The 23,237-nt window shown below is 43.5% G+C and overlaps 1 protein-coding gene across 6 annotated transcripts in view; it reads right to left on the bottom strand.

The window, feature by feature from the left end:
• depdc5 (DEP domain containing 5, GATOR1 subcomplex subunit) overlaps positions 1-23,237 on the bottom strand; it is a 74,265-nt gene that overhangs the window by 9,432 nt on the left and 41,596 nt on the right. For all 6 annotated transcript variants that reach the window (XM_034103696.1, XM_034103699.1, XM_034103700.1 and 3 more), the window contains 4 exons: positions 22,000-22,115; positions 17,653-17,733; positions 15,788-15,920; positions 36-135 (listed from right to left, as the gene is read on the bottom strand). In XM_034103696.1, the coding sequence (XP_033959587.1) occupies positions 36-135; positions 15,788-15,920; positions 17,653-17,733; positions 22,000-22,115 (430 nt within the window). The remainder of the gene's footprint in view (positions 1-35; positions 136-15,787; positions 15,921-17,652; positions 17,734-21,999; positions 22,116-23,237) is intronic.

Raw genomic sequence — 23,237 nt, 5'->3', positions numbered from 1 at the left:
GATGAAAGCAGAGAGAGCCTTTTAAATCCACTCACCATCCTTCTCTCCTACAATCCTGTAGAAATAGAATCCGTAGATGAAGCTGCGCATGGCATCTCCAGAAGCGTGGGACACAACGCCTTCATCCAGCATTTTCTACACAAAGCAAAAACACAGGAATATTCACAGATGAGCACATGCAGAGAAGAGCAACACAACGTTTCCTTAAACAAAAGTTATATTCCATTCCTATTGAACGCCAGAGGCAGTGCTTAACACTCAATGTTATCCATCTCACGCATGCACAGGTGGAGTATTTAATATCCACAAAGTAACATGTGACCTGGGGTGACGTAGGGCAGCCCCGCCTATATCAGCCCACGTCACCATCAGAAATGTCTCTATTATTACCTTGGGAAATAACATAGCCGGTGGCTCTTCGTTGGAAGCCCTGTAACCGTTGTGTTGGAGTCTCGGTTTTGTCCTCTAAGGCAGTGGTTCCCAACCTGGGCCAAAGATCGCAGGGGGGGCGCCAGGCCTCAGATGATTTGAGGCCAAATATCATATTTAGACTTTTTGTTTTACATATAATTGTAACGCAATACATGATTGTCACTAAAAGCCTTGTCTCTACATTACAATAAATATATAAAAAATAATTGATTAATTAATTTGAATAAAAATTCAAGTTCGTAGCTAATAAAGGCATAAAAAGACAGAAATGTATAATTCTTTATTTAATAGAAATGTTTCTTCCGCCCGTAAGGTGTCCAAACCAGGCATTTCTGCATAAGCGCATTTTTAAAACATAGTCATTGTCCATGCCGGTTTCAGTTGGATTATTTGTCACAGTTGCTCCGATCAAATCGGTCTCCATTTTGTAGATTATTTACGACTTTTGAATCCACATAAACACATCGGCAAAATCCGGCTTACTTTGAGCATGTGTTTTAAACAGTTTAATCCCTTTGTGAATTGTTTCCACTTCCGCCGTCCTTTAATTTCTTCATACAGCGGGAATCCAAATGAATTAATCCTAAATCCAATAACCATCAAAGTCACTCCAATAGGGCTCCTTAATTACGCTTTCATAATTTTTCGAGTGAGTGCTTTCACTCAGAAATAACATTTTATCTCAGAAGAGAGTACAAATTGAAAAAACACTGTAGAGCAGGGGTCTTCAACTAAAATTCAACGAGGTCCAGTTAGAGAAAATGTCCCCGTGCAAATGTCCAGAACATCAAAATGTCTAAGTTGCTTCATGAATTAGTGTGATATATATTGAAGTGACCTGTAGCTTTATCAACGTCTGCATAATCAACAACTGACTGCCAATCAAATAAAGAAAGTACAATTAAAAAAACAACAATATTTATTGTCAATTAACATTAAATACTGTGGATATGTGCAATGTTCCTCTCGGGCTGCATTTACAAATAAAATAGAGAAAATAAATAAAATAGCTTTTGAAAATATGTGCATCTTAAAAGTGCTTAATTTTAGATAAATCAAATAAAGTGTAGCAGCAGCTTGAGAGTCCCTTTTTCTTTGTTAACCGTTTCACATCATGACTTAACAGTTTCAGACGACTATAGAACAATATCAGTCTTTACACATCATAACAATTGAACAGTTTCAAAGTTTCTCTTTCTTTCCCTCTTATATTGCAGTCCCTCACTCACTTTTTTTAAATTCAGTGCGAGAATTGAGCTTGAGCTTGTCCTGCCAGGAGTTTGTAAATCTGGGCTGACATGGAGTCAAGTTGTACTTTTTACAGTATTACGGCTTCTTCTACAGATGACATTTTTGTATGGATTTGTTGTCAAAGCACTTAAGCTATTCATTGCTATCGGGATGTTAAGAGCATTCAATGGAAGATAACAAAAAGTGTATCTCGAGCCGGTTTCTGAAACTTACCTACCCCACCTTTAAGTTAAAAATCAAGGGTTTTTATTATTATTTACAGCAGGGGTGCACCTTTTTCCTTTCAATTTTTACAACATCCTCCGAGGGTCGTACAAATTATTGAACTCAACCTTTGCTTTAAATATTGAAGTTAAAAGCATCAATCTGGTACACTTTGAGAGCAACATTAAGAGATCTATAGATACATCTCTCAACATCCATATGAAACAGAACTGTAAGCATATTTTCCTTTTTGGATATTTTACAAACTTTTAAACTCTATTCTTGTTATTTTTAACAACTTTTTTGTTGCTGTCATATAGTATTTTATACCAGTTTTTCATTTAGTCTCATTAATAACTATAATGATCATATCTCACTGAGCTGAGGTTATTTGAGCCTCTCAGGAGATAGCTCTCTTCCACCTGGTTGTAGAAAAGCTCTTTAAATTCGTTAGCATAGCTAGCTAACCAGATGCTAATAACAACAGATCGCCACTGTGCTTACAACTAAAGACACAGCCACGCAAACACTGCGGCATGTGTACGGCTCCTTATGGATTATTATCCTTATATGCAATATTTTAAGGGCTGGAGCGGCGTTCCGGTGCTCAGCACTCCTTTCAGACGAGACATATACCACGTGAAGACACGGAAGACAGGTTACGCTCGTGTTGTGTTCAAGGAACCTGTCCTTGGCCAGGAAAAACAGGTACTCGCTTGTTTAATTATGTTTGCGGTCTAGATTTCTTCTTCTTTTGTGAAGTGAGAAGTTGTCCGTCAGTCAAAAACTCTTCGGTTCTCCACGAATTACACAAGTCACCCAAATCAGCGTTAAAAAAGCGGGAGGCGCCGAAAAATCCCATATTAATGTATTGATTATAGCTCGGGTCCGTATAGGTCGGCGTCTGGGTCCGGATCCGGACCGCGGTCCGCCTGTTGCCGACCCCTGCTGTAGAGCATGCTAGGCTCACATGGTTGCCGGACTTGCATGGCTCCACTGCTAGCTGCGGATGGACATGATGAGTGCCCCTCATGCAGTGGCATAACTATCGCCGGTGCAGCCGGTGCAACGGGGCCCAGAGCAGGCAAGGAGCTTATGCAAAAAAAAAAAATGCCCCAATGGCATTGACCGGTTCACGCAGTCTTCAAAGTAACCAAGCAACCTAAATTAATTTGTAATTTTTCTGTCCAATGACCTTGCTCCATTTCATGTCATGTGATACCTTGCGTGACAAGCGAACTGTTTAATCAACCTGTACTGTACTGTAGCTAGCAACAGCAAGTTTGGTAGCATTATAAAAATGTAATAGCTTGCATTTATAATGTACAGCAAACCAAAGCACAAGAGCAGCGCTCAAAAGAGAAAGGACAAGAGAGAACAAGGGGATGTAACAGCTAAAATGACAAAATTAGACCTTTATTTTGTCATACATTGTCCTCGAAATTGAGCGCTAACATTAGCAATGTTGACGTGCAGCAGCAGCCGGAGGCTAACGATAGCTCACCTGCCTCACCACCATCATTGCCATGTAGCTCCACAAGTGAAGCTGTATCCGTGGCCGTGGCTATGTCAGTATTTGGCTGTGCCCGGCGGTGGTCCAACAGTTCCCCCAAGGGCCCCAACCGATAGGGGACTCTATGGCGTTATTGAGACCCCCAACGCCAAGATCAAAAGCTATATTATAGTGACCGGTCTATGCAGGCCTACCGGCCCATTCCCCAGAGACAAACATCAAGGAAACAGGTTTAATCCTCTTCTTAATTTGCTGTGCCGTTGTCAGGCTGTGGCGGTCTGAGGCATGGACAGGCTGTTGTTGATAGCCTATACATGTGGTGCTTCTGAGTGGTTGTGTATGTCCGTGCGTGTGTGAGTGCATCAGCGTGCGCTTATGTTTTGAGTCGATTGGGGGGGGGGGGGGGGGCAAAACAATATTTGCACCGGGGCCAATCACAACCTTGTTATGCCACTGCCCTCAAGCCTCGGTGTTATCCACCTGAGGGACTTTATTCAAGTAAATGAATGAATTGTAGTTTCATGCCACATGAGCTGAAGGTTTGACCGACTGGACGAGGTGAAAGACCCACAGGTTGATGGTGAGCAGAGCTACCCCTGTCTGGAGCAGCTAGGCCTGAGGTAAGGGACGCTCCCCAACAGATACGCGTGTCCCCCCCCTAGAAAAAAGGCCAAGAAGGCCTGGCTGCTAAAGTGGACATATTAGCATCGGAGTTCTCTGAGATTAAGGGCTTGCTCCTTAATTTTCAGAGGTGGGATATCCCGCCGGCTAGAGCTCCTACCCCAGAAGAATGTGATGAGGATGCCCTTCCTGCCTCACTCTTTGGTGGCCCGTTTTCTTAAAAGGTGCCCAGCGACGAAACCCCCTTGGGCTATCAAGGTTCCCTCATGGCATGGGACTTGCCAATGGTGCTGGAAACCCTCCTTTCCCCACCCTTTGAAACCCTGGGGCAGGCAGAGCTTAAATGGCTTTCGGCAAAGTTTGCTTTTTTTCTCCGATGGCACCAGCCAAGCGTGTGAGTGAGCTTCACGCCTTGTCAGTGAGTGAAACGTGCATACGCTGGTTGTCAGGTGGCACAGGGGTGGCACTTTGGCCTAACCCATCTTTTTCACTCAAGAGGCTGCCTTCGGCCCACTTAAATCAGGTCATAGAGCTAGCAGCTTATGACTCCTCAGGCTTGCAGAACGTGGAAGCTGCTTCGGCAGAGCTGCTCTCCTTGAAGTATGATATGCAGGCGACTGCTTGCTTTCGCTGCTCTGATGGCCTGTTTGTCTGCAACAGGGGCCCTAAGAAAGGGCGCGCACTTTCCAAACAGAGGCTTTCTGGGTGGATTGTTGAGGTGATTGAGGAGGCATACAGATCAAGAGGTCTGCCTTTGCCTGTTTGTTGAAGATGGCGCCAGCAGTGTGCACGGCGAGACGTCTCCCAGGCCTGTTCGGCCTTTTATTAGTTCTAGTAGTTTTATTGTTTTGTGTTTTTTGTCAAAATGTCTCTGCTCTACTAGTTTACGACCGCCAGTCGCTTATGGAAATCAAAGCGTTTCAGGAGGGGATATTAGAGCAATGTTTGGGAGAGCCAACCTCGAATCCTCCTCCTCCACTTCTTTCAAGCATACCGACATACCTGCGCCGCCAGGTATATGCCATCCCCCAGAGGAAGCGCCCAAGACGAAGGGGAAAGCGGGGCGGAGAAGCCGTAAGGATCAGGGCTTACCTGCTTTCTCTACGTGGAAAGGCCCCTGGCCTCAATAGCAGTGGATGCTACGCTGCCCCGATGACTAGGCAGAGATGGCTCCTGCACGTCTTTCCGGATGGCCGCTCAGTGAGCCTACCGGAGCAGGCTAATTTCCCCAGGCGGATACGCAGGGGTGGCGTGGATCACAGACACCTTCGCCCACTGGATTTTACTCAAAAACCGGAAAGAGAGGAGCTTACTCTCCGCCTGGCACTCATCAATGCTAGATCGCTAGCTAACAAGACTTTCCTGCTTAATGACTTTTTTAAATCCCGGGATTTGGACTTTATGTTTCTGACGGAGACGTGGATTCGTGCTGATGAGTTAACAGCCTTTTCGGAGCTTCTACCACCTGACTGTTCATTCATCAGCACCCCGCGGACCACCGGTAGAGGTGGAGGGCTGGCGTCGGTCTTTAAATCCAGCTTTAACTGCCGTCAAACTCCGTCGAACAACTTCTCCAGCTTTGAGCTGCAACTTTTCAAACTACACTTACCACTTCCAGTGCTCGTTGCTTTGATCTATCGCCCTCCAAAGTTCAATAAGGATTTTATTCAGGAATTCTCAGACTTTGTAGCGGGGGTTATCTTGAACTTTGATCGATTTTTAATTATTGGCGATTTTAATATTCATGTGTGCTGTGATTCCTGACCGCTCGTCAAAGATTTTATGAATCTCATTGACTCTTTTAATCTTACACAGTCGGTTAATGGCCCGACACATGAGAAGGGACACACACTGGACCTGGTGTTGTCTCATGGTTTAGATGTTTGTATCAGGGACATTTGTGACACTGGTATTTCGGACCATTTGCCTGTGTTATTTACTATGATGCTGCCTTGCTCTCAAGTTGACTCGTGCGTTCCGGAGCGACGCCTACGTGCGCTGAATCCTCTGACAGCGTCACAGTTTTCCGTTGCCTTTAATGATGCTGTGCTTTCCACTTTAAATGACTCTTGTGATGCCAGTGCTGAGGAGATTCTCAGCCTTTTTAATTCTACTTGCACGGATATTCTGGACCTGATCGCTCCATTCACGGCCAGACACCCTAAACCTGTGACTGAACCGTGGTTAACTGACTCTACCCGCGCCCTACGACGCGCATGTAGACGAGCAGAGAGGAGATGGAAGAAGGATAAACTTCACGTCTCCTTGGGGATTCTGAGAGACAGTTTAAGCGAATATCAGAGGGCTGTTAAATGTGCAAAAACTCATTTTATTTCAAATCTTGTGTCCAAAAACAGAAATAGGCCCCAGTTCCTTTTTACCACTCTTAATTCTCTTTTAAACCCCTGTAACTCTCCCTGTGTTGTGCCATCACCTACTCTATGTGAAAAGTTTCTTTCATTCTTTAATGATAAAGTCTTGGCCATCAGATCTTCACCTCCTCCTCTCACCTTAGACCCAGCAGTGTATCCTGTGTGCTCAGCTATCTTCGAGCAGTTTGACCTGGTTTCACTGTCCGAGTTATCTGAGGTGGTTAGACAATTGAAACCTTCACAATACCCCTTTGACAGTATTCCTCCCAGACTACTGAAAGACGTTTTTAATACTATTGGGTCATATATTTTAACTTTGATAAATATCTCTCTCACCTCAGGCTGCGTTCCAACCTTTTTTAAACATGCTGTAGTGCAGCCTCTTATCAAAAAACAGAACCTTGATCATTCTGTTCTCTCCAACTTTAGACCTATCACTAAGCTTCCCTTCCTGTCTAAAGTCCTAGAGAAATTGGTTTTAGCACAACTGCAGTCACACCTTGTTTTAAACTGCATATCAGAGAAGTTCCAGTCTGGTTTTAAATCACGCCACAGCACGGAAACTGCTCTTCTAAGAGTCTTCTTTTAACTGCTGATTCTGGGAATTCTGCTGTGCTTGTGCTTTTAGATTTGTCTGCTGCTTTTGACACCATTGACCACCACATTTTGTTATCACGCCTTGAACTGTGTGTCGGTATTAAAGGTAACGTCCTAAAATGGTTTAAATCCTATCTGTCAGAAAGGACCTTTTCTGTGCATCTTGGCCAGTATTCTTCAGCTGCAGCCCCACTAGCATATGGGGTCCCACAAGGCTCTGTCCTGGGCCCCATTTTGTTCAGTCTGTATTTACTACCTCTGGGGTCAATTTTTAAAAAGCACAACATTTCTTACCATTGCTTTGCAGATGATCTGCAGGTATACCTGCCTATAACAGCAAATAAGGAATCTAGGATTGCCTTGCTTAGCTGTCTGAAAGACATAACATCATGGATGGAAATCAACTTCTTGACTCTTAATGAAAAGAAGACAGAGATTATAATATTTGGACAGTCTGAACTCCTGGATGGCTTTAATAGTGTGCTCGGCCCCTTAGCCTCCTACAGCCGTCCCTCTGTCAGAAATCTTGGAGTCATCTTTGACAACTGTTTTAAATTTGACAAACAGATAAGCTCAGTTGTCAAGACAAGCTTCTTCCAGCTGCGGCTTCTGGGGAAGGTAAAGCCTATCTTCCTAGTAAGGAATTTGAACAGCTAATCCACTTATTTATCACGTCTCGTTTAGACTACTGTAACTCCCTCTATATTGGTGTTGACAAGTGTTCGATCCGTCGCCTGCAGCTGGTCCAAAATGCGGCTGCCCGCCTTCTTACTGGGAAGAGACGTTATGACCACATCACACCCGTTCTGGCAGACCTTCATTGGCTTCCTGTCAGTTACAGGATCCAGTTCAAGTCCTTACTTGTTGTTTTTAAATCATTGCATGGACTGGCACCACATTACCTGTCTGAGTTGTTGCACCGCCATGCTCCTGCTAGAGCATTGCGCTCAGCTCAGCAGAATATGTTGGTGGTTCCTCGGAGCAGGAAAAAAACCAGAGGTGACAGGGCCTTCAGTGTTGCAGCTCCCAGACTGTGGAACAGCCTCCCAGCACATATCCGGACTGTTGAGTCTATTGAACTTTTTAAATCCCAGCTAAAAACTCACCTCTTTGCAATGGCTTTTAATACTAGTTGAGCATTACATTTTTATATTTGTATGTGTTTTTTTATTTATTTATTTTTATTTTTTATATGTTTCTATTTATTGTGCTTTTTATTATGTTTTTAATTGTTTTTATTATCGTACTCCCATTGGGCTATTCACTATTGTAGTTACTGCCTGCCCTGTACAGCACTTTGGTCAGCCGAAGGTTGTTTTAAATGTGCTATATAAATAAATAAAGATTGAGATTGAGATTGAGATTGCCTCTTAATGTTAAGGGCCACTCCACCAGGAGTGTCTCAACCTGCTGGGCAGCACTACAAGGGGTACCTCTTAGTGAGATTTGTTCCGCGGCCTCCTGGGCTTCACCTTGCACATTTGCCTGTTTTTACTGGGTCAATGTTGCTGCCTCCCACGCAGGCTGCTCCCGGTAAGGTGGGTACTGGATTCCTCGCGGCTATGTTGGTATAATCTTCCAGTGCTAAGCACTGCCTCTGGCGGTCAGTAGGAATGAAATAGAACGGTAGTTACGCATGTAACTACGGTTCTATGAATTCTGGATGACCGCCAGAGTTCTCTGTCACTCGGAATCTTGGCGAGGAGATTCCCTTGAGACATCTCTGATGGTGACGTGGGAAACATATTACTTACTGTTATTAAGTACTCGACCTGCGCATGCGCGAGATGGATAACCTCGAGTAGGGGTGGGCGATATGACGATATATATCGTCGTGACGATATTAGGTCTCCACGATATGCTTTTTCAGAGATATCGTCCTATCGTGATAAAACAAAAAAAATTGAAAAAAAAAAAATCGAAAAAAAAAAATAGCGGGAGGGGAAGAGGCTCTCCGTGCGCGGCGCAGGGGGCTATGACAGCGGACGGAGAGCCTCTTCCCCTCCCGCTCCCCCAGCCTCACCTACTGATTTTAATTTCACCATATATCAAGCCCCATCGATTTCACAATGTCAGCGCACCTCTGCTTTCGTTCAGTCCGAGTTGTTTGACACGCTCCCAAAGTCCCCGCCCCCTTTCTTTGCAGCGAGCAACCATAGGGCAGGCATTTCATAAAGGGGCTCCTTATGAAAAGACTAGCAAACGGTGGAAAGACATAACTGACGCTGTGGCGTTTTATGTTTTTCCCTTCAGTTATGCTAAAGTCTTTTATTACACTTCAAGTCTACTCTAAAGTTTACATTTTAATTGTTTGGCACTGACTTTTCCTCATTGATGTTTTATGTTTGACCCTCCTTTTCATGTTTATTGATGTTCACTGCTCACTTGTTCATTCAGGGTTTCATTTCTGAAATAAAACCAGCTTGAAATGCTATGTTGGTCTGTTACTCCTTTTTGTTTTAGTTTCTGTTACCTTGTAGGTGCTTGTACTGTTAAGTAACTTGAAAAATAACCATAATAACCGACATGAAAAAATATCGTGATATATATCGTCTATCGTGATACTGCCTGAAAATATCGTGATAACATATTTTTCAATATCGCCCACCCCCAACCTCGAGTGTTAAACGCTGCCTCTGGCGCTCATCCAGAATTAATAGAACCGTTACTATTAGGGATGTAACGATAACAAAAACTCACGGTACGATAATATCGCGATAACAACTCCACGGTACGGTATTTATCGCATTTAAGAAAAGAAAAAAAATTCTATTTTCTTTTTTTCAATAACATTTTTTTTTTACTCGGAAAATGTTTATTTATTACATAATAAATCTGATTTGTACAGCATTTTAGTAGGATAGCAGTATTTTAAAGTGTCCCAAACAAAGTAGGCCTTTTCTTTGTGCCACTGCATCTCACAAATAAACAAGGACATTTAATAATCAGACCCTGCAATAAAATAAATTAAGTTTCACTTTAGTTTTTCAAGTAACTCAACTCAAACTCACGAGTCACTCACTCAGCATCATCAGACAGGGTTTTAGGAATATGAGAATGTCCACATTTCCAGTATTTATAAGCTGGGATGTTTGGGCGTTTACAATATCCCCTGCTCTGGAAGAAACTCTCGCTTGGTGCTGATGTTGCTGGGACAGCAGTGGTCGCGTTAACCGAATATTTTATTTAACAATGACAGAAAAATCTGAAAGCAGTCTGTCATTTTGACGGATTAGAACAAACTGGGAACAGCGCCAGCGTGTCCCCGCAGCGAGGCTCTGGTGTTATGCCGTGTTATGCTGCCCTCCAAAAGGAAATGATATAGTCTCCAAACCGTACTTTGTGTACAGATCAACACATGTCTGGGAGGTTTTGCTTTACGCTGTGTGCGCTCCCGCGAGGTGCATGCACACGGCATAACACCGCCCCCCCCCCCTCAGTGGGACGGAGAGATATGCTTTGGCCATGGGTGACAGCAGTGGGTCAAACTGTGCATCGTCTCTCCACCACTTCAAAAACAACAGTGTTTGCCAAGAAGGTGAGGCTTATTGACAGAGATATAAATATACTGTTGGTACTTGTCAATGTCTCTAGGTGTGTACATGTAGCCCTGTAAATACCATGTCCTTTTGTGTTCTGTTGTTTTATGTTCATGTTGTAACCTACTTGCTGCCATGTTGCACAGGTCTCTCTTGAAAAAGAGATCGATGATCTCAATGGGACCACCTGGTTAAATAAAGGTTTAAAACAAAAAAAGTGTTTTAAATTAAAAAAATAATAATTAATTTAAAAAAAAATTGCGGTAGATTTTGTCAGTCTCACGACGGTTGGGACGTTTATTTACGGCGATACCGCGATATTCGGTATATCGTTACATCCCTAGTAACTATCGTTATATTTACATCCAGAGCTAACTAACGCAAGGTTTCCTCTTCTTTGCTTTTCTATAGCGGCATATCTTAGCATCAGAGGTCAAAGACTTGGCTCTTTGGATGATCTCTCTGCTGTTTTTTAAGCTATAGACCCCATTACTTCCGGGTCATTCAGAGGGAGAGGACGCTGGCGCTGCTTGTTCGCCGCTTCTCAATCTGAGTTTAAATTTTAGTTTTCTGTGTTGGATCTTATCTTCAAACGTTCAACCCTGTATCTTCTGTTGACTGCGTTTCTGTGTGGATTCTAGTGTTGTCACGATACCAACATTTTGGTTTCGATACCGATACCAAGTCAAGAATTGCGATTCCGATTCTTTTTCGATACTTTTCTTAAAAAAGGGGAAACACGGAATATCGGCTTTAAAATTAGGAATAACAGATGATTTTAGCAGTCAGAACTAAAGCAGCAGTGTCACTAAGAACAGAAACACCAAAGAGTCACATCTAATATAAATATATATAAAAGCATTTATTTTAATTGTGTAGCAGTGAGTTTAACATTTTGGCAGCACTGTTGAGCATTTTGAAAATGTATTGTCATGCCTCTGTGCAAGGCTTAGTCTTTCTATCTTTATAGCCACTGGTGTAAAGTAACTAAGTTCATAAACTCAACAAGTACTACTTGGGTACAATTTTGAGATACTTGTACTTTATTTAAGTATTTCAATGTTTCTTTTGCTACTTTGTACTCCACTACAGTTCAGAGGTACATGGTGTACTTTTACTCCACTACATGTATTAATACCTTTAGTTACTTTACAGATGTGGATGAATGATGTGAAATCTAACCAAGTGTTGAATCAGACTTTAGTTCCACCTGGAGTAAATCCTCCAGCTACCCTGCAGTCTACAAAGTACTTCAGACTAGCTGCACCTCCACCAGCTTTGAGAACACTTTCATGATCAATCATTATAAAACATATCATATATATTATTCTGAAATGGACCAATCTGCACAATGACTACTTTTACTGTCGCTACTTTAATACTTTTAGTTGAGGAACATTTTGAATGCAGTACTTTTACTGTAACAGACTATTCCTACACTCTGGTGCTTCTACTTTTACTGTCGCTACTTTAACTATATTTTGATGATAATACTTTTGTACTTTTATTTGAGGAACATTTTGATTGCAGGATTGTTCCTACATTCTGGTACTTCTACTTTAACTCAAGTACAAGACCTGGGTACTTCTACTTTTACTCAAGTACAAGATATATACTTGTACCACCTCCGTTTATAGCCTATGAAAAAAACTAATAGAAAACGAAGGCTAAAGCTAACGTTAGCAGATAGTGATGCTAGTTTGCTAGTTAAGTTTGCTCAACGATAATATTGCGACAGAAACACTTTTCAGTGCACATCACGCTCTGCCGCTCCGACAGGGAGCTCTGCTCTGAACACCTGAACGGCCCGTTCAAAGACTTCTGGCGTCTTTTTTGTCAACAAGCCGAAGCGCAGCGGCAGTTGCACTCCCACTTGCAGCCATGCTTCTCGTTTTCTCACATGCTCTGGCAGCTAGCGCGTGGCCGCGTGCACGAGAGAGGGGAGGGACTTAGAGCGTGCTTGAGAGGGGCGGGACTGAAGGCACGACTGCAGTACAGGGAGTGGAAGCAGAGCGCTGAACACACACGGCTCTTCTTAAAGTACCGATACTAATGAAACGGAGGAATCGTACCGTTTTTAACGGCAGGGTATCGCGGTACCTTTCAAGTATCGGTACACCGTGCAACACTAGTGGATTCTACCGGACCCATTGGATTCTAGCAGCCTGTCAGCCAAATTGGACCGCCGCCACCACAGCTGTCAAGCTAGCCGTCAAGCTAGCTGGCGTCAGTTGTGACCACTGGATGCAGCCGATTCGCTGCTCCTCCTCTACCAAGCGGGAGTTGTAGCCTCCTGATCATAAACCGGATCATCAAACTGCTGAGTATACTATTTCCCCACCTTTTCACATCATGCAGACTGTCAAACTCTTCATATGGATTACTCTACACCGCCACGAGCGCCTCCCTGCCGCTGAAATACTGTAGTGCAATGGAACTACTTTTTTGTCTCAGATCAAACTTCAAGATCCCCACAGTTCTGCTTGCCCACCGTGACATTCTCCTCAAACGACCAAGATATGTCCATCGTGGATCTGGTCGAAACTCGCTGGACACACAACACAACAATAACACAAACATTCGCTCCTTCTGGTCCACGAAGCCCCGCCCCCCTCGCACTGTCACCTGCACTGTCAATCACACTGTTATCCTCACTGCCCAAAGCAGCCACCTATACGCCATTTGATTACTTGAAATTAGCTATTTTCAATGTAAGATCTCTCACCAGTAAGGCCCTGCTGGTTTCTGAGCTCATTGTGGACAGAAAGCTTGACTTTTTATGCCTCACCGAGACTTGGCAACAGCCTAATGACTTCTCCCAGTTAAATGAAGCCGTTCCACCGGGCTTTGCCTATATGTGTAAACCCCGCAACACCGGGAGAGGGGGTGGTCTCGCCTTGCTCTACCGTAAGGACATCAAAGTCACTGCTGTCACTGTCCCCCATCACTCTTCCTTTGAATGTCTAGCTGTTAAACTCTCAGGCCCCAAACCCATCATTATTGTCACCATCTACAGACCACCAAAATCCTCTCCTGTTTTTCTCACTGAATTTTCCTCATCTGTATGTGCAATGTCCCCCACTGTTATTCTCACTGGAGACTTTAACATCCACATTGACGACCCATCCAGTGTTTTTGCCAATGACTTCATCTCACTCCTCGACTGTCTTAGTATCACACAACATGTTAACTTTCCTACCCATAATAAAGGTCACATACTGGACTTGATCTGCTCCACTGGCATTACTCCTTGTACCTGCCAGCTTGATCCCCTCCCAACTACCCTCATCAAAGCCTGTCTGCCGTCCATTTCCCCCATGATCACAAAAATAATTAACTCCTCCCTCATTTCTGGAACTGTACCCCCCACCCTCAAAATGGCTGCAATCACACCCACCCTCAAAAAACCCAATGCTGACCCAGCTGACCTTAACCACTACAGGCCCATCTCCAACCTTCCCTTCATTTCAAAAACCCTTGAAAGGGTGGTTGCCGCTCAACTCCAGTCCCACCTCGACTCAAACTACCTCCATGAACCCTTCCAATCTGGTTTCCGCTCAATGCACAGTACCGAAACAGCTCTGGTTAAAATCACCAACGACCTCCTCCGTGCAGCTGACTTTGGACTGCTCACCATCCTCATCCTCCTCGACCTCACCGCTGCCTTCGACACAATCTCCCACCCACTACTCCTGGAACGCTTGGCTGATATTGGGATCACTCGTGTTGCACTCTCCTGGTTCTCCTCCTACCTTACCAACAGACAACAGTTTGTCCAGCTGGGGAACCACATGTCAGGGTGTTCTCCTGTTTCACTGGGTGTCCCCCAGGGGTCAGTATTGGGTCCACTCCTATTCATCATTTACCTCCTCCCACTAGGCACAATCCTCCGTCACCATGGCATCCACTTTCACTGCTATGCTGACGACACGCAAGTCTATATCTCAACCAAACCCAACACCGCCCTCCCGCCCACCTCCCTCACCACCTGCCTCCAGGATATCAGGAGCTGGATGAGCAGGAACTTCCTGAAGCTAAATGGTAGTAAAACTGAGGCCCTGCTCATCGGCTCAAAAAACACCCTCTCCAAAATCCTAACCACCCCACCCCCAAGCATCATGATCGACGGCTTCCCTGTATCCTTCACCAGCCAAGTCAAAAGCCTTGGCGTCATCCTGGACAGCACCCTTTCGTTTGCACCCCACATAAAAAACATCACCCGGACTGCCTTCTTCCATATCCGCAACATCTCCAGACTCCGCCCATCCCTTTCACAATCCAGCACCGACATCCTGGTTAAGGCATTTGTCACATCCTGGATTGACCACTGTAATGCTATCCTCTCTGGCCTACCCACAAAACTACTCAACAGACTCCAAATCATTCAAAACTCGGCTGCCCGGATCATTACCTGTACCAAATCGTCTGACCACATCACCCCCACCCTCATCCAACTTCACTGGCTCCCTGTTCATCACCGGATTGACTACAAAAACCTTCTGCTTACATACAAAGCCCTCAACAACCTCACCCCCACCTATCTCTCAAACCTCCTCCAGGAATACACCCCCTCCCCCTCCCTGCGCTCATCCTCAGCCGGACTCCTGATTGTCCCCACCTCCCGCCTTAGCACCATGGGAGCCAGGGCTTTTAGCTGCACCGCACCCAGGCTCTGGAACTCTCTGCCTCCACACATCAAACAGTCTGACTCCATCACGACATTCAAATCCCACCTCAAAACTCACCTGTTTAAACTGGCCTACTCACTCTAAAACACATTCAACCTGCTATCACAGATCCCCCTCTCACTCCGTCACTCCACTCTCTTGTCTGGCCTGTTTTATGCTCTTATGCTGCTGTATTGCCTTGTCGGTTCGATTAAATTGTGTTCCGTTTTTGTTTTAGCTGTTTTAACTTTTAAATGCACTGTAAGGCGACCTTGGGTGTCCTGAAAGGCGCCTTGAAATAAAACGTATTATTATTATTATTATTATTATTATTATCATACAGCCACCTGTTGATCAGTGGAATAGTGTGAAATCCCTATTCCACCTTACATTTGGAAAAATAAATCAACGGATGGGAGGCGGGGCTGAAGGAAAACACAAGTGCACATGCTCTATGGGCCGAGATCTGGGTATTTGTGTGAAGATATCAATTATATCTATTAGCAAGATATGTAATATCTTTAACTTGTTATGAATTCTTCCTCATTGCTTTCCTTGACCATGACATTTCTGAACAGGTAGGACTGTTACCTGCATGATGTCCACAGCCATCCCATGTGTGGCCACGCCCTCCACGTTGTTGACCAGCCAATGAACGACCTCGGCACTGATGAAGCAGTTGACTGGAAGTCCTTTCTGTTCCGGCAGCAGCTGCACACCCGTCCTGTAACAGAGAGCACACACAAACATTTAGAACAGCAATAACTTTGTTAAACCAAACCCAAGGGCCTGATATAATAATAACTTTAATTTAGTAAGAAACAAAAACAAACGTTTTTTTCTGGGTTCAAGGAATGTTTGTTTTTTTTTGGTTCTATAAAATACCAATTTCTTCTCCTTTTCTCTTTTACATGTATAAACCCATTCCAATAAAAAACATTCCTATAACATAAAAAAAAGAAATGGTATCAAAGAAATATTTTTGCATTATGATGATTTTTTTAAACATAACATTATATTTGCATTTAGTACATACTAGTTAGAGTAGCAAGATGCATTCTGATTATGATAACTTGAACTTTTTAATGTTTTAAATAAGTAGAAGCTTAAATATTCGAGACACAGTGTAGAATAACTGCCCCACATTAACTTAAAGGGATAGTGGAAATCCGCGAATTTTGGGTTTAACTTATGTATTTTTATTAAAAAATAAGCATAATAAACAATTTTTTTTTATTTCATGTGCCTAGTTTCATTTTATTTTCAATTTTACTGCTCCCGACCACGCCCTCTCAGTGAAACGAAATACTTCGGGAATCTTCGGGTGATGACGAAAACAAAGGAAGACGGGCACAAACATTGGACGAGGCACGAGTATTTTATTATGTTTTCTGGCTGATTTAATGCATCATTAGCCTGTACCATTGTGTACAACGCCATTTATTGCCTGTCGATTAGGCGCCCGGAGGCCTCGTCATCCGATAATCCGGTACACAGTGTCGAATGTGTACACTACAGTCATCATATAGACATGATAGACTAACAGTACTGTGAGTACAGCCTACACTTGACAGGCAGCCTGGCTAGCCAGGATTAGGACCCTACTACGTCAAAAGACCGATTGGCTCTAGCTGTATATCATGCTAGTATACAATTCATTTAAATTTATTCATGTAATTAATGCCCGTAAGGCTGTTACATATACAATAATAAATGTGACAAGATAATTTATGTGAACCTGACCCTGGTATGTTATGAAATGTACCCTACATGCAGTCATCCTCGGGCATAGCCATAGGCCTACAGTGCATGCATGCCAACTTTTGCAATATATAATATAGCGCCTAGCGTGAGCTATGCTTAGGGACCTACCAGTCAAGATTATTTGTGCGTAGGGGTGCATCATCTGGCGCCTGGTCCTGGTCATCCTCGCCATTGCCCATGCCGTGAACTAACTCCATCACCTCGGGCTCGAACAAATAAGGACGTAATGGTCCATCGTCTGGCTCAATATTCTCACCATCGTCGCTTACTGAACCGGATTCAGATTCAGTTCCTAAAACTACATTTTCGCAGGAAAGCCGAGAGGATGTTTCTGACTCGCTATCATCACTGGATACCTCGTACAATCCTTCTTCTTTGTCTGGTATATTTGCCCTTCCACGTTCATTCTGCATAGACGCCGTGGTTTGTTATTGTTTCGTCTTCCTGAGTTTTCCTCACTTCTGGTTTGGCTGACTCGATCATTTCGTTTCTAAAAAAGTTCGGGGAAGCTGCAATAAAGTGCTTCTAACATGCGTAAGGCAATTATTATATTTTTTTAATCAGGTGTGATTGTTTTGGTACGTAATTATGCTTGTATATAAGTTAAAACGAAACTATTTGGGGTTCAATTTCCACTATCCCTTTAACAAATGACAACAAATGGAAAGCCAGAAACACACAACAGATCTTACGTGGGATGTTTGATGGCCTCCAGGATCTCCATGAGAGTTGAGGAAGAGGAGATGGAGAGGTCTCCGGCTGCAGACTGCCCGCTGAAACAGAACTCGGATCAGTGCTACAGCTCAGTGATGATGAGCCACATATTTAACAGCAATATGAATATAAATGATGTATTTATATTTACTGGTTTTCAGACTGACTGAAACAAAGCAAACTATTGAATACACTATTAAAGGTAGGGTATGTAAGTTTGAGAAACCGGCTCGAGATACACTTTTTGGTATATTCCATGGAATGCTCTTACCATCCCGATAGTAATGAATATCTGAAGTGCTTTGACAAAAAATCCATAAAAAAATGTCATCTGTGGAAGCCGTAGTACTGTAAAAAGTACAACCAAACAAAAGTACAACCAAACAACGGCTAAAGTAACTGGATGGCCTACCTGCCTGTCAGCCTTCCATCTGTGCACAAACTTATCTCGTGCCCTCATTGGTCATGTGCACGTTTGTGTGTGTTGGAGGAGGGGCTCTGTAAGGAAGTGGCAGATTTTCTCCAGTCGTGTATTTTCAAATTCTAGCGCACTCGAGCTGTTTTCTCAAACTTACATACCCTACCTTTAAGATATGCTATGTCCATATAGTGTTGTCACGATACCAACATTTTGGTTTCGATACCAAGTCAAGAATTGCGATTCTGATTCTTTTTCGATACTTTTCTTAAAAAAAGGGAAACAGTCTTAAATGTAATTATTGTGCTTTATATTTCACACCAGAACCATAACCATTGGTAAGTTAGCTAAAAATATAGCCATATTAGACAGTTATCATTGCCATTAATTGCCTCGGCAAACTACGAAAACGTTAATTTGTCACAAAATAAATTACACTGGTTTGACTTCGATTTGAGGGCATGGGCTTGAGCATGATGTCATTATGTTAACTATCACATTCGCTAACCTGTCTGGATGCCGGTTGGCGAGGTGCTTAGCGAAGTTTGAAGTCCCTTGGTTTGCAGGGATCTAACACATGTCTTACTGACAGGCCCCGTGGTGTCCGTAGGCTTGCCCTCACTGTCAGAGATATCGCTAAAATACTTCCAAATTTCGCTTCTGGCGTCTTTTTTGTCAACAAGCCGAGGCGCAGCGGCAGTTGCACTCCCACTCGCAGCCATGCTTCTCGCTTTCTCACATGCTCTGGCAGCTAGCGCGTGCACGAGAGAGGGGAGGGACTTAGAGCGTGCTTGAGAGGGCGGGACTGCAGGCACGGCTGCAGTGCAGGGAGTGGAAGCAGAGCACTGAACACACACGGCTCTTATTAAAACGGCGCTTTCTCACCGGAGTACTTTTCCCCGTCATTCCCCGAATCGTAATGTTTTTAACGGAAGGGTATCGCGGTACCTTTCAAGTATCGGTACACCATGCAACACTATGTCCATATAATAAACTCCTTTAATTATAATTTTGCTAGATATGTTATCATCTAAGTCTCACCATTTTCAAACAAACATTAAGACAAGGAACATACATTTAATCACTAGGGATGGGTATCGAGAACCGGTACTAAGTCAGTAGGCCTACCGGTACCTGATTGGACGGTATTGGTATACCGTTAAGCCGCTGGACAAACGGTGCTGGTATCGGTCTATGAATTACGCTACTTCCTTAGTTTAAACAATTCTGGTTGGTTGGGAACCCTCATCCCGTGTGTGACGTATCTGGATTGAGTACCACTCTGATTGGCCACTGTGAATGCCACTCGTCATCTCTACTAACAGCGCTCTTATTATTGTGAGACTCCCGGGGGTAGACCATAGGGGCAGACCAAGCCCCCAGAAAGTGCACCGGACTCTGATGAAAATATTCTTTGTGTCCAAACGGCAGTACTACAATTTCCGTATCCGTGATGTCACTGGGCCCAGAAAGACTTTTTCACATTGACTAACATGGGGAAAGAGACGTCTGTAAATCAACGGATATATATTTTTTAAACTAAATAAATTACCCAGTATGAACTATTTTATAGCCCTTATTAGAATCATTAGGTCCTTAAAGTTGTAAAATGCACTAAAAGCCGAATCTAGATTTATTTTCTGTCTCCTTTCATTCTACTGAGCCGAGAGTGGGAGCTCCGGGGGCGGGGCTTAAGGGGCGCATGCTCTGTGAGTGCACATACGGGGTGTTTCTAAATGTAGAGGAGGCTTGCTTGGTAGCACATGTACCTCCAAGTGAGTTCCTTAAGAAGCGAGGCAAGAATACCTCCTAGCCTCGGAAACGAGGAATGGAACAGGCTAGTGTGTAGGTGTGCGTCATATGAGAGGCCCCGCCATACATTTTCCGCCAAAGATTTGGGAAATTGGTCCGTGCGCAAAGCATTGTGGGGATTTTAAGACTGCGGAGTCTACACGTGCAGCCTCGAAATTTCCCGCAATGAAGTACGGCGGCCTCGGTAGAATTGCAAGTATCAGTCCTTCAGCAGCACTCAATGACGTAGTATCCTTGAAATGGTGGCTCTGGAGCAGCTTTCCTCAACATTGAGGGTGTTTCTCAATGTCGAGTACGCTTGCTTGGTAGCACACGTCTTCCGAATCACTTGCTTCAGAAGCGAGGCAAGAATACTTCCCGGCATTCGGAAAACGAAGAGTGGAACAGGCGAGCAAGTGTGCAGGTGTGCGTCATATGAGAGGCCCCGCCTTACATTTTCCACCCCAGATTTGGGGAAATTGGTCCGTGCACAAAGCATTGTGGGGATTTTAAGACCGGAGTCTACACATGTGCAGCCGCGTAAGTACGCTGGGCTCGGTAGAATTCCAAGTATGCTGGACATTGGAACAGTCCTTCGGCGGGACTCGAAGACGTAGTTTGCTAGAAATAGTGGCTCTGGAGCAGCTTTACTCGACATTGAGAAACACCCACAGAAACACCCACGGGTTCTTCTGCTCTGACAGCCAGGCATGATGGGTAATCTGTGACGTTTCGCTGTCTCAAAAGTTGGGCCAATTGGTCCTCATGCGCCAATGAGCAGCTCTCATAGGACAGAACGAGACCCCGCCACCGACGCTGTATCCAGTTCTTATTATACATCCATGGGGCAGACGCAACATCTTGCTAGAAACAGCGTCTCAAGGCTTCTTAACATTTAACAACCTATTAATGATGCATACCCACTTAACGGGAAGAAACTCAGCTAACAGACGATATTAACCATTTGACCTACACGGAACAGAAGTCCAACACCAAGAGTCTAAATCAACACTTAGCAAAAAGGGCTAACGGCTACTTTAGCACATAACTGGCAAAAGCGATCTTTTCTACGTCATTTTATCTGCACAAACAACATATCACATGAAAGCTGAGATTCCACAGATTCCATTGGTATAAGTCTCATCACTATACGACGACAACTCACTGAACTAGCAGCCAGGAAAGAGCAAGAAAACAACTTCACTTTATGTAGCCATGATGATAATTATGTCTTACCTTTGCTGTTTTGTGATCAAAAGTTGTGTTCAAGGGCATAACAACGGTTAATCCAATGTCTCTGTGTAACTTTAAAATGATTACTGATAATCCATCATTACAATTATAAAAAATAAACGGATTATAATTCCGGTTAAGGAGGTGCGCACGGAGCGTCTCGTTTTAACTGAATAATGGTCATGTTTACATGGATTTATGAACTGCCCCTAATTACCGCCCCCCTTCCAGAGAAACACTGTACACACTCATACCTGCTTGGTATGACATTGAAAAAGTTACATTAAATAATAAACACAAATAAATTACAATAAAATGACTGTTGTTTAATCTTCACATCTTGTAATCATGTCTATAATTTTGAGCACCAAATTATTGAAAGGTATCGATAAGAGTATAGAAAAATACCTGTATCGATAAGCAGTATCTGTATCGATAAAATCCTAACGATACCCATCCCTAACGATCACTGAAGAGAATATGTTCAAGATCCTCTAGTCTAACGTACATTTGATCAGGGATTAAACTTTGTTTTTATTTTACCACAAAGAGTGCTTCAGTCCAAATGTATTAAAGTCTGATTTGATGGTAATACTCATAATATCTGTTCTCCGTCACAAATGTAGTTTTGTAGTAATGAAGTAGGTCATTGTTTTTGTAATTATCTTAACCTAGGTATATGCATATGTGTCTGTTGTGTTTTTTGGTTTGTATTAGTGTGTTTTTAATTGTGCACATGAGCTCTAATTGAGCTCATGTGTTTAAATCGGCTCATGTGTATTTGTCAGTGCTTATGCACATGGCCTTTTCATGTTAACTAATGTGCTCTTAAAAATAAAAAATACAATAATACTTATCCCTGCAGCATAGAGGGAGATGTTACCTGGTGTCTACAGTGCTGCCTGCTGCAGCCTCTCCTGCAGGGGGCGCTGCTGCTGCTGCTCCTGCTGCTGCTGCCTGGACTCCTTTATCTGCAGCCTCGCTGGATTCAGCAGGTAACTACACAGTAAAAGTACTCCACATAATTAGCTGTTGCATTGAGTATGCTTTGAAGGATTCCCTAGAACATTTCTTATTTACATCTTGTGTTATTCAGACATGCAGACAGTTCTTATCCAGGGTTGAAATACAGTATCTGACAGATTTCTGCCACCACACACATTCAGTGTCGGAGAACTGATTCAGCTTGTGCTGCTTACAGCATTAACACAAAGATGCACCTTTTCCAGAAGGCGTGGCTGTTCATCTGGGATAATGAACAGAGCACTCTGTATCCTGTGTTTATCCCCAGGAGAGGAAATAATGGTGTTGATTCTTTTCAAGTTGTCATTTTTAAGAATGGTAATCACCACAGACTAAATCACGTACTGTATATCCATTGTATAAGAGAGGCAGAAACCTTAAAGACAGATATCTCAAAAGCTGCATAAATGAAACAAATCTACCTGAATGAATGAATTACAGGGGAGTAGAGAAACACTATATGAACTAACTCAATCCTGCTGTCAGACATGGAAACAGGAGCGGGTGCATGTGAGTAACACCAGGATCACAGAACGTGCTTGGAGAACACTGACTTCAGGATATATGCCACTTACCTTCACAGAACACGTTTTGATATAACACTGTACCTACCTACCTACGGGCCCTCTTGGACCTGAGCGGATCCAACTTAGTGTCTTTGATTCCTATTTTTCTCTGAAAATCTGTACAATTCCTGCTTCCTCATGACTTTCACTCGTTGAGGCCTGACCATGTTCGATAATCCAAAATGCACTTTTTAATTGACTTTACAGTATGCGTAGATATACAATTGGAAAAGGAGCAATGCAGCACAATAAGTAATTCACCTGGCAACTGACTGAAAGTATTTAACGCCTACATATCCTCACTGTGGGGGACTGCAGACAGATCCATCCACGCACAAGGCTGGAGTAATGTGATCCTGGTGTGAGAGTTTACAGTGTCACTACCTACTAGCATGCACTACGGCACAGAGCATGCACTACGGCACAGAGCATGCACTACGGCACAGAGCATGCACTACAGTACACACGATGCTCATGCAGCAATAGAGAGCAGTTAGAAGAGCTACAGCACACACACACACACACACACACA

The sequence above is a fragment of the Pseudochaenichthys georgianus genome, chromosome 17, assembly GCF_902827115.2.
Source record: "Pseudochaenichthys georgianus chromosome 17, fPseGeo1.2, whole genome shotgun sequence".
Lineage (NCBI taxonomy): Eukaryota > Metazoa > Chordata > Actinopteri > Perciformes > Channichthyidae > Pseudochaenichthys > Pseudochaenichthys georgianus.
The sequence above is the reverse complement of the archived record's forward strand: the minus strand, read 5'-3'. Positions and strand labels throughout refer to the sequence as shown.